The following is a 17,618-nucleotide window of genomic DNA, read 5'->3' on the forward strand; positions in this document are numbered from 1 at the left end:
GATGAGAATTTTTTTCTTTTTTTAAATAGACTTAATAACGTTGTCCCTTCGATAGCTCAGTTGGTAGAGCGGAGGACTGTAGAGGCTTCAGTGCTGAAATCCTTAGGTCGCTGGTTCGAATCCGGCTCGAAGGAGACTTGTTTGGGGCAGTCGTGGATCAGCGGTTAGGGTGTCGGACCCGTAACCGGTGGATTCCCCGTCCTGGTGTCCATGGCTGAGGTGCCCTTGAGCAAGGTACCTGACCCCCACTGCTCCCCGGGCGCTGCACGCGGTCGCCCACTGCCCCGGGTTTGCTGTGTGTGTGTGTGCACGTCACTTGGGTGGGTTAAATGCAGAGAACAAATTTCGTTGGAGTGAGTTCCCTCCAATGACAAAATATGTCACTTTAATCTTTAATCTAATTGATTAGTGCTGAAAATAATAATGAGATTAACTGATATTGAAAATAAGTATTAGTGACAGCTGGACTGTTTTTTGGCATGGACTCATGTTGACACTGTGGGGTGCCAAGCAGCATCCGTCCATGAAATATTTTATTTCACAAAATGTTAAACTATTCCTTAAATTCACTGCAGGTGCTGAGTGGAGGTGCACTGAACCTACCCGCATGGTGGTTGCTTGTTCTCAGAAAAGATGACATGTTGGTTTCACCAAAGACGGTCTTGGTTGGGTGAAGGTGAAAGAGTGAGCACTCCAGCCTTGTAGACAATTCCTGATGAAATGCCACAGCATCACTCCTGATTTAATAATTAACTAATTAATTTTATGTACAGCATTCACAGTGAGAAAGGCTGCCCAAACAGTCCACATGATTCTCTTACATAATGACACATTTAACACATTTAACAGTAATCTACACTACTTGAAAGGATGCTCCATTACGTTATGTTGTAATTTGTTCCACGTGTAATTTGTACTGGAATTTTGTGGTCATTGTTTTTTTTTTTTGCAAAATGTTACAAAAAATGACAAATTTCAATGCAATACGGAGGAAAGTTAAGTAAAACAAGATCCATAATCAGGTCTGAATATTTTTCATACTGCATGAGTTACTGCACAGCTTCTAATGAAAAAATACTTTTACATACAGGTCTATTCCATTATTGTCTGTTTCTGTGTTTCTTTCGGTTTGGACCTGAATCAAGATGCAGATGAAAAAACTGGACAGCCTCGGTGGAGGTACGTGTTCTCTGATTGCCCCTGCTGTGAATATAGGATTTAGCAATCATCATGCTAGCGCTAACTGGATTGTTACAAGCAGTTACAACATACTGATCTTCAGAAGAATAATCAAACAACTCTCAAACAACAACTGCTGTGTTATAGTTTAAGGTTAAAGTTTGCTTGCAGTTTTGTCAATTTAAATCAAGGAACAATCAAAGAAGGGTGAAACAAAAGTATAAAATATCCCAAAAATGTACACTGTGACATTTTAGGTATGTAATGTTATACAGTGCGATGTTCATTCCAATGAAAAACAGATGCCAAAAAATATTGGCTCTGCAGTGTTCCTACACTTCCCTGTGTTTTTTACACATTCATCATTCCAAATGAATTCCTATTTGCATCTGGTTTCCATATCGAAAGAGAATGGTGATGAATCTCATAAGGGATCATCTGACTAATCCAATTTCTTTCCTGTGGACTGCACACTACAGACTGCTCTAAACATACATTTTGTTTCCTACCTGAACAAACAAAGTGTTTTTGATGGATCATCAATCAAACAACTCCAGGTTCAAGTTTAATAACCAACTCCTCTAAATCCATTCATTTTCTCTGTATTTCTGTGAGAATGGATTTTGTGTCCTGTGGTGCTTATTTAAACTTACACCGACCTTTCCACACTTTAGGGCATTTTATGCTTTCAGAAGTACTATGCTATCTTCATAGAGCAAATTTCAATATCCTGTAATAATGAAGGACTAATGTAATCTTTTGGGTAGCTAAAAAACATTTTGAAAAGATTTCATTAACATGAAAGTATTGAATTTTAATTGGTTTAGTTTATTTAGTTTTGTACAATTTCAAATAAATGTTTTTTTATGTTGACATGCTTATTCTTAGCTGTATAGGCAGGAGGCCAAATCCTCTTTAAATAACGACATGCACCCTGAGAAGATAACCTGCTGTGACCAAACTCAGGCCAACAATCAGATTGTCTTGACTGTACTGTTGCTTGCTCATATGCTTCTGCATTTTCTGTTTTCTGTAGAAGACCATTTGATTAAGGATGAAATCTGTTTTCATCCATGGTGCTAACAATAGCTGGTACACCTGTGACATTTGTTGACTTTAAACAAGGTAAGTAGAGTAGCGTCTGGTTATAGCAACACAGACTCTGAGATTAGTATCTGATCTGATTCCTCCCTTGGCCTCACTTGCACTCTATAGTAAAGAAAGAACAGTCGCGTTGTGTATAAAGAATGTCACCAGTGCCCTCTTGTGGTCAAAGCAGGGACATATTAACGTTAGCAAAAACAAAGAATTTACTGTTCACAACCAAAAGAGCCATGAAAATGTAGAACCACATGAATACAAAAAGAGCATCCTAATTGTTAATATGGCGTACAAACTGTTCTCATTCAGCACCGAAACTGCTAGAAATTAAAATGTGACTGTCCACATGCATTTTCTCATTTTAATGACTTACAGGATCTTTCTTTTTTTTATCACATTGGTGGAAATGGTCTTCCATACTCATGCAATCTTAAATCAACTACATAAAAATGCTTTTTGGAAACAGCTGTAAATCAACATAACTGGTCTGCCATCTTGACCATATCAATGTTTTTCCCTGTTTTACTACTTAAGTTCAGCAGCTACAAATCAGACCTACCTCACTTTTCAGTGTGAAATCAACTTGTAGATATTTTGACAGATAACAAATCAAAAGGAACATTATACCCACTTTTAATTTTGACAACCAAGTTATTGTTGCATGAGAATTAGGGCAGTTATAAGTGTAAAATAATAGATAACCACTGAGCACCACAGGGATTGTCACAGCTGCAGCAGCAGCAACAAAACTGTAGATATGTGCCCCTGGGGGAAGGAAAGTCACATCACAAGTGGGATTTGGGACTGAGGATTCACTAGGAAAAGAAAAGGTTCTTGACTTAACTTAACTTAACTTCGAGGCACAGTAGAAAAGACGTTTTCAGTGAATAATGGGACATTATCTGCCAGTATCAGTTAAAAGACTTTGGAGTACAAGAGGGGAAAGGTGGACAAAAAATTCAAACCAGGAGACAACAGGGCATGAAAAAAAGTGGAGCTCTGAAAAAGACAGACCCAGACAATCACTTGAAAACAACACAGTCTGACCTAAAGCAGCACAAACGTCTGACCATTCAATCAGACATCCCAACAACTGACCATCCAGAGCATCAAACTGAACTCGTCCCTCCAAAAAGATGGAAAACAGTCCATTGGGCAGGAACATCAGCGCCGAGGCCAAATGGTGTCCCATAATAAGTGTATAAGAACACACAAGATGTCCTGAAATTTCTCTGGTGCCTCAAGAGAGCGACATGGCGGAAAACTGTAATTACAGAATTGTGGCCTATGGCCCAGGGCAGTTGGAAGAAAAATAATTGGAAGAAGCAAAATCTTCCTTTTTTTTTTACCAAAACATTGGACACTGAATTGTTTGCATGTAGATAGTAGGTTTCCAATCCTAAAACAACTGATGCTTGATAATTTATGTATTTGGCTATTTATACTTTTGTAATCTATATCCATTTCTCAACTTTATCTAACTCATCAGCACTTTCCACAGGCTTTTAGGATTACTTGGACTATGCGCAAACGACTGCCTAGTTATCTCAAACGCCAATATATTGCTGCATTCACATCATACAGAAGTTATCGTAATTTTGAACTTCCCAGATGTAACTTGGGAAATATCTTGGCAAGAAAATTGGAAGCCTAATATCAGTCAAAGAGTAAGAGTCAGCGTAATTAAACCCAACAAAATTGATACGTGCTATATTTTCAATGCACTGAAGTATTTGCCTCCAACGTTTAATTGAAAAGACATCACGAGCAGATAATTCACAAACTTTAAATTTATACTGTAAATTGAAATGACAACATACATAGGTGGATATACGTGTAGGGTTTTTCCCCCGTCTCATTCTTCCTTAAGTATTCAGTATGACCTGACTGCTTTGGATTGTGTCGATGTGGATTATGCCATGCACTGCACAGGGTAGGTTCCCCAAACGTCTCACAACATGGGCCTCTTGAGCCAAAGCTCCCGCGCATGTACACGTACATGTGAAGTTGGCAGTCAGGTTGAAACAGACAGCAGGTCCCGACCCCAACACGTGAACAGTAGTCTGATATTTGTGTTGAGAAAGGTAACGTTAATTTGAAAATAACCACACCAATCTTTTCTCCTACACACACCATTTGCGCTAAGCTATAGCTAAGGTAACTTTTAGCAAACATTAGCTAGCTCTGTGTATGCAGAAGAACTTTTATTTTCTGAGCTAATGTCAGTATCCGCTATATAGGTTAGCTGACGAGCTTGGTTATTTGGATGAGTTTCTGTTTTTTAAGTTACGTTTGCAGTTTTCAATTCCTTGGCATGTTAGCCAGCGGAGTTTATTAGCCTGTACACAAACAACAGTAGCATCTAAATAACGCTATGCTCAGTGTTAACCTTTGCTTTATCCTGTATTCTTGGTGTGGACAGCTAGCTACTTCAGCCGGTTTGCAGTTATGCTTACTGCCGTGCGGTGTATGCTGTCCAAGCTAGTTTCTCCATTGTGGAGGGCAGCTGAGGTGAATGGAGACGACCATTTGATTGGCACACAAGGTAAACGTAACATTCCCGTAAAGTATAAGTTAGTTAACATTCACCACGCTCAGTCATTCTTTATTTCTAGGTGTGTGAAATACAGCAATTGGTTACGCAACAACAGATCTGATGCCATGTTTGTCCACGCTTCTTTTGTTGGTCAGACATGGAGGACGTTCGCCACCTGCGGGACAGTGTAGTAACCCAGCTGTGCCTTGACTATGGCCTGATAGATGATGCAGTCTACTTCACAAGTGGAGAGGTGTTGGGCGGAGTACCACTGAAAGAAGGGGACCTGGTGAACTGCATAGTGGTACGAAAAGGTGCCCAAGGGGGATGGAAAGCTTTAAGGGTGAGAATCCAGTTTTTTTTACTCCAGCATGAATTTACAAATAAAACACAGTTTTTATTCACCTTGAGTCATTTGAGCGGGGTTTTGTTAGGGTTGGTGAAATAGGACATACAATATTCCATACATGTTCTATGTCTTGCTAGAATGTCAGAATCCGAATGTACATCTCATCATCCCACTTGGAGTTGCAGTAGCCTGAGAGATAATGACATGTGACTGAGGCCTGTGTGTTAATTTAACCTATTCTAGTTTATTATTGCCTACGCTTGCAGTGAGTCAGTCAGAAAAATGAGGCCATCATGGTGATTATTGTCAGGTCTGCACCATTTAATCCTGTCATTTAGGTAGAGAAGAGTGCAGATTCTTGGGAGGATGGAGGAAGAACCTCCCTGGAAGCTGACTGTTTGCATCTCCGCCCTCTCATTGGCACAGTCACATCATTTGATGGAGATGGTGGCTACATAAGCAATACCACATACTTCTCACGCTACAGTCTTTGGGAAGGTACCAGAACTTGCTGTACTTTAGACGCTCTTGACCCCATGATGCTATTCATAAAGCCGCTATTCTGTCTGCACCCACAGTGGTCTATCAGCACCAAAACTTTCATGGCTCATTTCACAGCCAGATATTTTTTTTGTTATTGATGTTTGATGTTTTGCCCTCAGACTGAGAGTATATTAGATAAACTCACAGCCACTCTGAAATTTACTAGCACTTGGCTGAAGGTTGATGTTAACTTTCCTGCCTGTTGGCACACACTTGTCTGTTTTCTTTCTTTTTTGTTAGGTTATGAGCCAATGAAAGGAGACTGGGTCCAAGCAAAATATTTTATCAGTCCTACCCAGTGGACCACCCAGGCTCACTCTGTGGTCCCTTTACGCTATTGCCGCCTAGATCAGGTAAGTGTTTCACTGAAAGTTTTTTGTTGTGCCTAATTAGTCTTTAGTCTTCCATTTTTGAAAGGCATCACTTAATTCTGGAAAAAAATGTTAATGCTTTCAAAATGTTTTTTTGTGATGTTAAAACCTTGTTTTCTAATGACTTCTTTCATTTCTCTTCCCTTGTCTGAATGATCTGCTATCTCCAGGTGCAAGTGACCAGTATGTATGGTAACAGTGGAGTGGTGGCAGACAGTGTGTTCTTCAGCATGGACTCTTTGCTGCTGCCTGCCCACTACCAGCCTTTGCCAGGGCACCTTGTCAACTTGGTAATGGTGGAAAGCAGTCAGTCCCTGTTTTGTTGGAGGGCCCTGTGTATGGCACCCTGCTATCAGAGGTATTAACCACAGTATTTGGACTTACAACTTATCGATTCATCTGCAGATATTTTTTTTAACAGTTTATGATCTTTTGTTCTATGCTATTTTGATCTGGCTGATGTATATAAGTAATTTTTAATTTATTTCTTTGCTGCAGTGTGAATGTTTCCGCTAAACCTCCCTCAGAGCCCAATTTCCAGAGCATTTTGGAAAACAAGGGGGGGTTGGATGTAACGGACTTTGGTCAGTTTGGAAACCTGTTGATTGGGGAGAAACGACAGCTGGTCTTCTGGATACAGTGAGTGATGAAAGCAGAAAGAAAATATTGACTATCTGAGTGTAAAGCTGCATTGAAGCACAAGTCACAAATCCCAATAAAGTGTAATTTTATGAATAGAAGTAGTCAGTGTCCCAGAATGTTTTTTTTTCCTTTGCAGCCTTAGTTAAAACTCCTGACACGTGTTACTATTTTGATCCGTAGGACAATATGCTGTGCTGTTTAATTGTCATTGTTCTCTTGGAACAGAAATAAAGGTTCCGATGGCCAGAGATTGAAGTGCTGTGACTTTGCTGGCTGGGACTCAAAGGGACAATTCACCCTGGTTACTTTAGGACTCACACCACTGAGACAGACACAACAGGCTTGTCAAGAAATCTGCTCTGAGTCTGAAGAAAAACATGTCGGTGATGCAAAAGAGGAAGACAAAGAAAATGATAAGGCCCTGAAGGAGACTATCCATTCCCCCGATGTGAGGAGAGAGGATGAAGAGGTGGAAATTCCACCAGGAGAGAGGCTGTCTGTTGTAGTGGCCTGTCAAGCAAAGTAAGTCATTTTTTTTAAACTCGTGGTTGCACCAGTGCAAATTATAGAAGCAGCTAAATGAGTAATCGATCAAAAAGATGAATGTAGAAGGGAATGTTTTTGACTTGATAGATTGTCTGGGCCTACTGTCTTGCCAGATAAATTGAGCTCTAAACATTTAGTGTCTGTGGAGCTCCTTTTAGTCATCTGTATAACTTAATTACATGTGTGAAATTGCTCAGGAGTCTGGGAACCTGTGCTGAGCTGCTGTTGCTGCACTTCTCTTCTTTCACCATCGGGAGGCGCCTAGAGGTCACAGTTAACAGCGAGGAAGAGAGCCTGCTGCAGCCCTCTGTGCCATACAGTCCTGTTGATGTGCGCCCGGTTTCAACATTGCTGACTCGCGAGTTCACTGTCTGTGCGCCAAACACGCCCAGGTATCAAAATGGCTGATTCCAGTGCTGCCTGAAGAAGAACACCAGTTTTCTTTCATATTTGCCTCTGACTCTCTGTGCTTAGATAGATGGATAGATAGATAGATATACTTTATTGATCCCAGGCTGGGAAATTACAGTGCAGCAACAGCATTACACACGATGACGATCCCGCGAAAGGAAAAGAATAATCTATACACAAAATGTTAAAACAGCGATAAACAGAGCAATATAAAAATGTGTATATACAACAAATACGCAGTGTAATGTTGTGCAGAATAAAATAGAATTTAAAGTGCAGTGAACCGAGTGTGTAAACATATAAAACTAAGAAAGAAACAAATAAAGAAGTCATTTATGTTTTAAATGTTTTATAACTCAAACACACATGTAATATTAAACATCATTGTAACTGTTGTTCTCTGTTGCTGCTATAAAAAGCACTTTTAATGTAATAGTTTCAATGGCCTCTATATGTAATGTTGTCTTGCTATCACCAAACCAAAGGTGGATATTTTATACAAAATGAATTATCTCATTTGAGTTCGGCTTTCCCTCCTGCAGGCTTATTAAGCAACGGTTGCCAAACTTCCTACCTAACTACCCAGTGCCCCAGGCTCTCAGAGACTGTGTGGAGGCACAGAGCGACGTGCTGGTAGTACAGCCCAGCCTGGGAGAGGTAAGCATGGCTATGATGAAGTTCTTCAGTTTATCTGGTTGTGTAGAATAATCCAATAAAAGTTATAGATTAGGGCTACCTGTACAAAAGATGTGATGATTAATGGCATATTAAACACCTTAATTCAGAGGTGTCGGTTTGCTACAAAACTGACCTTTATGTTCCTGTGCTGAGGGAAAGAAATAAAACACAATTTGTGTTCATGGATCAACTGAAATATCACATTTTCCTTTTCCTGCCGTGTCCGGTTGCTCAGGTGCTGTCTGCATTGAACATGCATGCACGATTCAGTGCCCTTCTCTGGCTGGAAGAGCTGCAGGCAGAGAGGGAACTGAGAGAATTCACAATCAATGGCGCCATTCTCAGGAAAGGAGTGGGATACCTGCACCTAGAGGTTCCTGGGTTGGCTGAAGGCAGACCCAGTCTCAATTTAGGTGAGGAAGGCTTAGAGATCTTCCTTCATCTCTGTTGGATTATTACAGAGCTTCATGCTGTAAGTTTCTGCAATTCACAGGAAGAGTTCTGACAACTTTGCTCTGCAGGTGACAGAATAGTGTTGAAGAAACCACAGAGTGACGGTGTGGTACTGAAGTACATTAGTTATGTCGCAGAGGTACGGAGGTGTTTGATAGTCTGAAATGTCTTTTATGTTCTGCATTATCAAACATAAGTGCTCATTGAATTTCGATTTAATCTGACGCCCTGTTTTGACTCTCAGATCAGTGAAGAGGATGTGCGTTTAAGAGTGAGCTCAGATTTTCAGCACAGCTACCTCGGAGAGCCACTCGATGTTGAGTTCACTTACAACAGGTTAGAAAAGGGATCACATTCATGATTTCACAAATGCATTCACATTGCACCCCAGAAATAATGCATCATAGTTGTAACAAGAGCATTTGGATTGCTTGCGTTGCCAGATTGACCATGAGGCGATGTCACAATGCAATCGACCAAGCAAAAGACTTTGGGGAGAGTAAGTTTATGTTTTCTACATATTGCTTTAATTCTTTATGGTATGTGTTTACTGCCATTTCAGACATCATGGGGAGGACAGGTTCTTTATTCAGTTTAACTGTACCCACAGTTACATGCAGTATACAGTGCTCTTTGGGAGATTCATTGTAAGATGTTTTTGGAAGCACACACTGACATTCATGGAGACTTTCATACATAGGTAATGTAAATCCTATTATAAAATGACTTAAAAGGTGGGCGTAGTCCTTATAAACACGTTTTGATTGTCATCCGATTCTCAGAAAGCACTGAACATTTGCTGATGTAGTGAAGTGATTACTATCTTCTGAAATCATATTTTAGTGGGAGGACACGCAGTGATGCTACAGATTTTTTTTTTAAATTTTTGCTCCGTGGGATGCCGTACCTTCCCTCGTCCTTTTTATTTGCCATTGTGAGAGAAAACTGAATTGTTTCTAGAGATGAATAAAATGTCCCATTTTATCCTGTTTTTCTCAGGTGCTTTGAGACAATCAAAATATATAACCATATTTCATGATGGCTGCAGAGGTTCATTTTAAAGGTATTCTAGTATGAAATTGCTGTTATTTTCTTGTTGTGCAGTTCTCTTCCCGACTAGAGTGACTGTACAGGCCCCTCTGTGGACAGGAAAGTGGATAGAGGAGTCAGACAAAGAGAAAACATTGGAGTACAAAGAGGTGAAAGAAAGAAAATAATCTTAATGCGATTAAGTCCAGTCTTTTTTTAAGTGTAATTGTATCTCAATGGCAGACTGCAGCCACAGAAAATGGAAAGGTGTCAAACATTTCCATCGACATGGAGTCAAAGGCTACACAAACTAAAGGTACAGGTATTAGATTCTTGATGTGGTACAAGCTTTATTTGCACATATCATATAACAGTGAGAACATCGCTATATATTTGCTTCTAGATGGTAGCCTGTCATCCAAGCCCATCCCCAGCAAAGGGCACTTCTTTAACCCAGACCTGAACCCCCCCCAGAGAGAGGCAGTGAAGAGGATCCTAGCAGGAGAGTGTCGACCTTGTCCTTATGTGCTTTTTGGACCTCCGGGCACTGGAAAGACCATCACCCTCATAGAGGCCATACTACAGGTAGATACCCATAAACACATACAACAACATACAAATAAAGGCCTGTATTCATTATAAGGCCAATATTAGGATTTTAAAGAAACCCTTTAAATGAGTGAATGTGTGTATGCACCAGTCAGCCACAGCATTAAAAACACTGACAGGTGAAGTGAATAACATTAATCATCATGCAGTGTTCTGCGGAGAAACCTTGAGTTCTGGCAACCATGTGGATGTTCTTTGACACACACCACCCTCCTAAACATTGCAGATGCACTTCTTGTGTGAGTTCATGAAGTCTTTCCACCTCCAGGTTTACTACTTCGTGCCAAGTAGTCGGGTTCTCGTATGTACTCCTTCCAACAGCGCCGCTGATCTCATCTGTGTCCGCCTGCACCACAGTGGCTTCTTGCACGCTGCAAGTTTGGCCCGTGTCAATGCGTCCTGTAGGCAGGATGAGGTACTGCACTGCATCAAGGAAAAGAATTCCACTGCAGTTTTTTTGTTTGTTTTTTTTTGGCAACAGATGCCTAATTTACAATGTGATTATCAAAGAGGAAAACATGCACCCTCCTTTATGCTGTAAGGTCTGTACAGTTTGTCTTCACCATGTGCCACCAGGTTGGGTGCCACAGTTGTCAGTAATCATTCTAAATAATAGATGAGGTTGTGATAGCGTGCTCTGTGTACATCCTTCTTTAGAACTTTATTATCTACATGCCTTGTTGATTTCTGTTTTTATCCTTAGTCCATCCCAGAAGTGTTAAAACTGTACTCTAAGGCTGGAGAGGACATCCGTCATGCCTCCTTTCACAGGATTGTGGTCAGCACCTGCTCCAGCGCTGGCATGTTCCATAATTTAGGACTACAGTAAGGCCTTAGCTGTAGTTAAAATGTAGTTTGAGCTGTTTAAATGAGCAGATTTTGTCTTCACTTTTCTTTCTTCTGACTTAGTTTGTGGGTTTGTTTTTCTTCAGAGTGGGACATTTTACCCACATTTTTCTGGATGAAGCCGGCCAGGCAACAGAACCAGAGTCCCTGATCCCCATAAGTCTTCTATCGGTGAGAGATGGACAGGTCAGTACAAAAGCTCGACTACATTCAGACTCCAAGGGCTCTGATCACTGCCTCTGTCTTGTGTGCAGACATGTTACAATTGAATGTTCAATGTAATTAATACCAGCTGCGTTTTTGTTTCATTGTTTACCTCAGTTATTGGTGAGCCATAACACTCATATTGTACACTTATGTTCTCACCTTCTATTTTCATGCTGTGTTTTCAGATTAGTGCTCAGACATTTTTTAAAACTGATTAAAATAGAACACAATGAGCCTTATTCATAACTTGCGTGAGGGTCATTGATTAAAAATGACTTTTTTTTCCTTTGCATGCTTAGATAGTTCTGGCTGGAGACCCCTGTCAGTTGGGCCCACTAGTTAAGTCCAAGCTGGCTGCTACCTTTGGCCTGGGTGTGTCTTTGCTGGAGAGGCTGATGGCCAACCCATTGTACTCCAGACACGACTGGGGATATAACCCTATGCTGGTTGGTGTACTGCATACAAAATCTTCTGTTTCTCCCCCTTTGGGTTTTCGCTGAGCTTATTCGTAATTCACTTTTGCTAGGAAGCTTTTATTGCACTTACTGTCAGCTTGAGTTAATGTTATCTTCACTTTGCATCTTTCTTTCCTCCACCCTCTTCTGTATATCTCTGATTTATATTTATATAGAGAATGTTAGTTAGGCAAGCCAGTTGGTTTAAAATTTAGCAAGGCTAATTATTGAAACAGGTCTTAATCAAGTGTAAAGTCGTGAAGAGAGAATCAAGTTATTGTGCTGCATGGATCTTGTAACAGTCACTTCTGCATCACCAGCCTCGGCAGAGAAGGTACATGCAAAGAGAAGAAAGTGTAAAATTTCAAATTAAAGGAATGATTGAATGGTCTGCCAACTTTAAGGTGTTCACACTGACATTCATGAAGGTTGATGCCGTTTGTAGTGTATTCATCTCTGTTCTGTTGCAATTTTTTTTTTAGTGTTACTGTTGATAACATGTAGTTGCCTTGTAACAAGAATAGCACAAATAATTAATCTTGGAGGAATTTATTGAAGAACACTTGCATGTACTGGATGCATCATCGTTGTAAAGCTTGTCTTTTACTTCTACAGGTGACTAAGTTGATCTACAACTATCGTTCTCACGAGGCCTTGCTCACGCTGCCCTCCAAGCTCTTCTACCGGGGTGAACTGAGCTTTAAAGCCTCCAGGGCAATAGTAGACTCTCTCTGCCAGTGGAAAACCCTGCCCAAGAAAGGCTTCCCACTCGTCATCCATGGAGTTAGGGTGAGTGGTTTTTACACTTACCAAATACTGTAAGAAATATGGCTGCGCCCCTGCAAGTGTATTCTAATTCAGAGTCTACAGAGGCCTGTTCTCTATCACAAATTTAGTATTCCTCTACATCATGTCATCTGAAAAATTGAATCCTTGTTGCAATTAGTGTCACTTCAAGTTACCTCGATATTCACTTCCCATATTTAGTCCAGGGATTTTGTTCTGCCCTAGGGCAGAGAAATGAGGGAAGGCAACAACCCATCGTGGTTCAACCCAGCAGAAGCTGTACAGGTCATGCTCTACTGCTGCCAGCTGGCCAAGAAGCTCTACAACCCTGTGGATGTTTCTGACATTGGCATCGTTGCCCCATACAAGAAACAAGTAAGACTGCAATTTGCATACTGATCAAAGCTTTGAAACACTCTTGTTGCAAGAGTGGGATCTCCATTCTTTTTCCATCTTAGTGGGGGAAATCTAATTCAGCATCATTTCATGTTACTCCAGGATAGATGTCTTCTGAATGTTTTAAGTGACTTTGCATATTGTAAACCATCAATGACCCTGTTTCCCAATTTCTCCAGTGTGAGAAGATTCGAGTTCTGCTGGGTAAGGTGGGCCTGTCTGACATCAAAGTTGGCTCTGTGGAGGAGTTCCAGGGACAGGAGTTCCTGGTCATCATCATGTCTACGGTAAGCAGAAAGAGATTTGGCATCTGAGTTTGGCCCACACAGAAGGAACTGGTTTCAGGAACAGTTCAACAGTTATTGACCACACTAAGATTGTTTTTTGGCGCCACCATGTGGTTGATTTAATGTGATGTTTTTGTGTCTCATGAGTTTGTAGGAATTGCAACTTTTGAGATGTTGATGACTTGTTTTTGTCTTAATGTAACTCAAATCAATGTTAAATGTACACTCAGCTAAGCTCAGCTTGCATTCTCTCTAATTCACTAAGTGTTTGATAAATTAAGTCACTTCAGCTGTCTTCTGGAGCATCTCAGAGTCTCTTTAACATTTCAGTATGTCTTCAAGTCGTACAAATGATAAAGGACTGGGGTCTGCTCACCTTGGAGGTGAAGGGGAAGCAGCAGTCATTGCTGTTCTTTGAATGTGTTCAGTCAAATGTGTGGTACGTGAGCAAGATTAACATACATTAACATACATTAAAATTTCATCTCAACATTTTGCCAGAGGTTTAAAACCAGATTTGGTTCATTTCTGAATAACGAATTCATGAAAAACCAATTAAAAGAAAAACAGTTCTTGTTCATCACATCAGTAGTATTTGTTTAAAATGCAAGATGGCAACAAATTGAGCTTATTAGAGGGTTAAATGAGGCTCAAAAGGGCACGTGATCTCGCAATGCATTGTGTGCCGCGGTTGCCATTTTTCTGGGCAAAAGTTTTTTGTTTACATCACTTCGCATTAGATACGGTGCTGCGGGAGAGAGAGACACACCATGAAAAAATAGACCGTACAATAGAGACAGGCAATGGACTGTACCGAGACAAGCTGGACCCTGTTCCAACGGCTTGGTACATCGACAAAATTAGTAAAATCAGTGGAATCGATCCATATGAGCACGTGCAGCGATATTATCTGGGTTTGCACATTGTATTTTCATTTGTTACCTCATTTGCGGTGTTATTTATCTGTTTGCACACAGTCTTTTGCTGTTGGCACCTCATTTGCACTGTTACTGAAACTTTTAACAGTGCCACTGCACAAGAATGTTTGTAATAAGCTGAAAAGACTTTAAAACAAGAAGTGTTCAGACATTATTGCTTGAGTAAATGGTACGATCTCACAGAGGAGTTCTTAAGGCTCAATTAAAGTACCGGTAGTTGGAATATAGTTTCATATATTGCAACTGAACTACTACTGAACTTTATTATCACTGTCAGGCATAGTTTTTTTAAGTTTCTTTGTAAAGTGTAGGCCTGGTGTTTGTCACCATATGAGCAAGTAGCAGGTGAGGAGATTTTCCTGTGTCTGACATATCATTGACATGTTAAGTATAAATAGAAATACGCAGAGGAAGCTTAACAGCCATTCATTTTATTTTCAGAAAAACGCCATCAACACCAGTCTCAAAATGCCGTACACACCAACATGTGTCGGGCGATTGAAAGTGATGTATGGTCGTCTCACGGCTGCTATCCAGGCCATTCGGCGTGTCTTTGTTAGCTCACAGATCCGAGGTCCTTGGCTTTGCTTCCGCGTTGGAAATGAGAAAAATCTCACCCCATCGTTTTTTGGGTTTTTTTTACCGAAGTGATCATGTGAACGATTGTGGCAATTAACGACACGGCATGTTTTAACTCGTTAAAACGAAACAACACAATACAAGAGCAGCGTCACGCATGCAGCCGGCGTAAACACACTTTTCATGTGTCCGCAATGCCCACAATGCATTGCGGGTTTCCCTCTTCGCTACGTCACACTTTCGAGCCCTATTCTGTTAAGGTAAGTTTTTCCACTTGTTAGACTTCACAGAGGGTATGCACCATTCCACAAACATACAGATAACATTAGATTTTTTTTTACTTTAAACCTGTTATGACAATTTCTTCTTTTAACTAACCTGCGATTTGAGGTATGATGTAAATTTGTTTGTAGTTGTATTTTTTACAATCATGCCTAGCATAGCACTCTTACTATATATATAAAATTTAATATCAGGTTTTTTTTTCTTCTAAATTTCTTGATAAATCAGATAACGTCAATCATAACTTTCCTATAGTTTAATTCCTATTTTGGCAATTCCTCAGTTATTTTAATTCTCCTATAGGTGCGCTCTAATGAGTCGGTAGAGAGCGATGATATGCAGAGCGCGCTCGGCTTTCTATCGAATCCTAAACGCTTCAATGTTGCAGTCACTCGTCCCAAAGCTCTGCTCCTAGTTGTTGGAAACCCCCACGTTCTCATTAGGGTAAGTGATGGAACACTTTATTTGCTCCTAGATTTTACAGAGTCTGTTTTTGCTGATACTAGTGTGTTATACATGAAGAATATTCAGCAATGATGGGATCCGTCTTTCCAGGATCCGTGCTTCAGGGCCCTGCTGCAGTACTGTTTCCTCAACGGGGCATATCTGGGCTGCGACCCCCCTTCTTCCCTTAGAGACACTCAGATGTATGTAAACTGATCAGCCAGTCTTGCGTTATTAGAGACATTTACACATATTAAGTTTGTTAAAACGTAATCTACTTGTCTTTAGGTTGGTGTAAGTAGAAGAAATATCCAAAACCAACATTTATTCAGCGTGTTTTATGTGAAAGAATAGCATGCATTAAGCTAACGATGACTATGAACATTACCAGCCCTGTTTTAATCTGTGTCTCACTTTTTTTTCCTCTCTCACAGTGTTACGGAGGAGCAAAGTAGTGCATAAGAGGACGGAAGTGTAGTGGATAGTGTGTGTGTGTGTGTGTATATACAAATATATATATATATTTCTCCTTCACATCTCCTTGGCTTGCCTCTCTTTTGACTGTTTGCAAAGTGAGTTGTAGCTGTCTTGAAAAGTGTCAACTTGATTGATTTGAAAAGTGAAAATGTCTTGTTTCTGTGAAAGCCAAATGCAGTTCCACTGTTGGGGAGAAATAAAGATGACACTCTTGTACACTGCACAATTATTTCTGTGTCCTGTGATTATTACGCTGATGTGCTTGACTGTGCATAAGATTTTTCAATTCAGCTGACATGGATTATGGGTATAAATTATTCCGAATTGCGTCATAGCAGCTCCGCTTTGTTCATCTGCAGATGCTGCAGAGTGATGCCACTAAAATAGCTGCATTGTTCTGATTTTAACAGCAATGCTAGAGTATCAACTCCTTGTTGAAATAAACGCAAAATTAGAAGACAGCTTTTTAACTTTTATTATGCTGAGTGAATTACCCTGGCTTAGCATACTGAGAGGATCTACAGATGTCTGTCGTTTTCGGGGGCAAGTTGTCTGCTCACCTCGGCGTGGCAGCGTCTGCCCACAAGGCCCGGAGACTGTGTGTGACAATTGAGTGCTACTGACAGTCTGCGCAGGGACTGTCAGTCCTACTGGAGCCCAGCAGGATGGAGGGAGGGGAGGGGAGGGGAGGGGGGGGGGGCTGGAAAAAAGAGACAAATGGAGTTTCAGTCTCTTAAGTTAATGAGTCTCATATGTGCAGGGAGGAGACAGCTTTTATCTGAGTTCAGTGTGTTGCAAGAGAAGCCAGCTCAGACACCCAGTCCCCCCCCCCTTCCTTCCCAAACACACCTCTGTCTTTGATGTATGTCTCAGGTGTTTGTTTTGCTGACTTACTCTGCCAATGTAGACTGTACTGTGGAGGGAATTATGCTTCAAATGCAGTTTGAAAATGATTTTGGCTCATGATTTCAACATCTATAAATTGACATCTCTCATAGCTGGATTTTGGAGCAGGACGTCTTGCATGTGCACTGGCAAAGAAAGTTTCAGAATCCAGTGACGACATCAACTTTGCACCTGCAGAAAGACAAACCATGTTTTTACTTGGTTTAGTTTTATGTGCTTTTACAAAAAAAAAAACAACAAATGCCACCTTCTTCTGTTGGACAGACGGATGCCCAACCACTGAATGCTCCTACTCATGCAAACAAGACTCTCTCAAATTCACATTTTAAAATGATGTTATGTGATAGAAGTAACTTGATTGGGAAGTGTAAAAACTCAGAAGGTTATTTTGTAGGGCGAGAAAATGGCTGACAACATTGTTATTTTGACATGATGGCTTGGCCAGATATTTAGCCCTCAATAAATCTTTTGCTTATGTGCACTAACAAAGAAGCTAATGCTTGCATCCAATGAATTTGTTGACTTCAAGCCTGCAGAAAGAAGCATGACAGTAGTTCTGCTTTCTGTC

At 40.6% G+C, this 17,618-nt stretch overlaps 1 protein-coding gene and 1 non-coding gene across 4 annotated transcripts; both read left to right on the plus strand.

Annotated features, from left to right (window-relative positions):
* The first annotated feature begins 45 nt into the window (after positions 1 to 45).
* On the plus strand, positions 46 to 134 carry trnay-gua. Its single transcript is given in 2 exon segments — positions 46 to 82; positions 99 to 134. It is a non-coding gene; the product is annotated as a tRNA-Tyr (tRNA).
* A 4,071-nt stretch (positions 135 to 4,205) lies between these two features.
* mov10l1 (Mov10 like RISC complex RNA helicase 1) lies at positions 4,206 to 16,373 on the plus strand. Of its 3 annotated transcripts, none has more exons than XM_046394266.1 (27): positions 4,206 to 4,364; positions 4,703 to 4,825; positions 4,972 to 5,159; positions 5,504 to 5,663; positions 5,949 to 6,061; positions 6,250 to 6,437; positions 6,578 to 6,718; positions 6,947 to 7,243; positions 7,465 to 7,659; positions 8,221 to 8,335; positions 8,592 to 8,769; positions 8,878 to 8,948; positions 9,054 to 9,145; positions 9,253 to 9,308; positions 9,914 to 10,008; positions 10,082 to 10,154; positions 10,242 to 10,423; positions 10,716 to 10,862; positions 11,151 to 11,272; positions 11,380 to 11,479; positions 11,800 to 11,946; positions 12,571 to 12,744; positions 12,967 to 13,116; positions 13,317 to 13,424; positions 15,527 to 15,667; positions 15,779 to 15,870; positions 16,102 to 16,373. In XM_046394266.1, the coding sequence occupies exons 2-27, from the start codon at positions 4,729 to 4,731 to the stop codon at positions 16,127 to 16,129; spliced, it is 3,450 nt and encodes a 1,149-aa protein (XP_046250222.1). In that variant the 5' UTR covers positions 4,206 to 4,364; positions 4,703 to 4,728; the 3' UTR covers positions 16,130 to 16,373. The 3 variants fall into 3 exon arrangements, with proteins under 3 accessions (XP_046250222.1, XP_046250224.1, XP_046250223.1); XM_046394267.1 differs by having other exon boundaries at positions 4,239 to 4,437; XM_046394268.1 differs by lacking the exons at positions 15,527 to 15,667; positions 15,779 to 15,870; positions 16,102 to 16,373 and adding an exon at positions 13,755 to 13,793.
* The last annotated feature ends 1,245 nt before the right edge of the window (positions 16,374 to 17,618 follow it).

This window comes from Scatophagus argus, chromosome 7, assembly GCF_020382885.2.
Source record: "Scatophagus argus isolate fScaArg1 chromosome 7, fScaArg1.pri, whole genome shotgun sequence".
In the NCBI taxonomy this organism is placed as follows: domain Eukaryota; kingdom Metazoa; phylum Chordata; class Actinopteri; family Scatophagidae; genus Scatophagus; species Scatophagus argus.

Excerpts from the sequence above, each read along its gene's own strand:
- mov10l1 (XM_046394266.1), top strand. The coding sequence starts at position 4,729 with ATGCTTACTGCCGTGCGGTGTATGCTGTCCAAGCTAGTTTCTCCATTG. Across the intron at positions 11,273-11,379 it reads TTCCATAATTTAGGACTACA|AGTGGGACATTTTACCCACA; the intron begins GTAAGGCCTTAG and ends GTTTTTCTTCAG. Across the intron at positions 12,745-12,966 it reads TCGTCATCCATGGAGTTAGG|GGCAGAGAAATGAGGGAAGG; the intron begins GTGAGTGGTTTT and ends GTTCTGCCCTAG.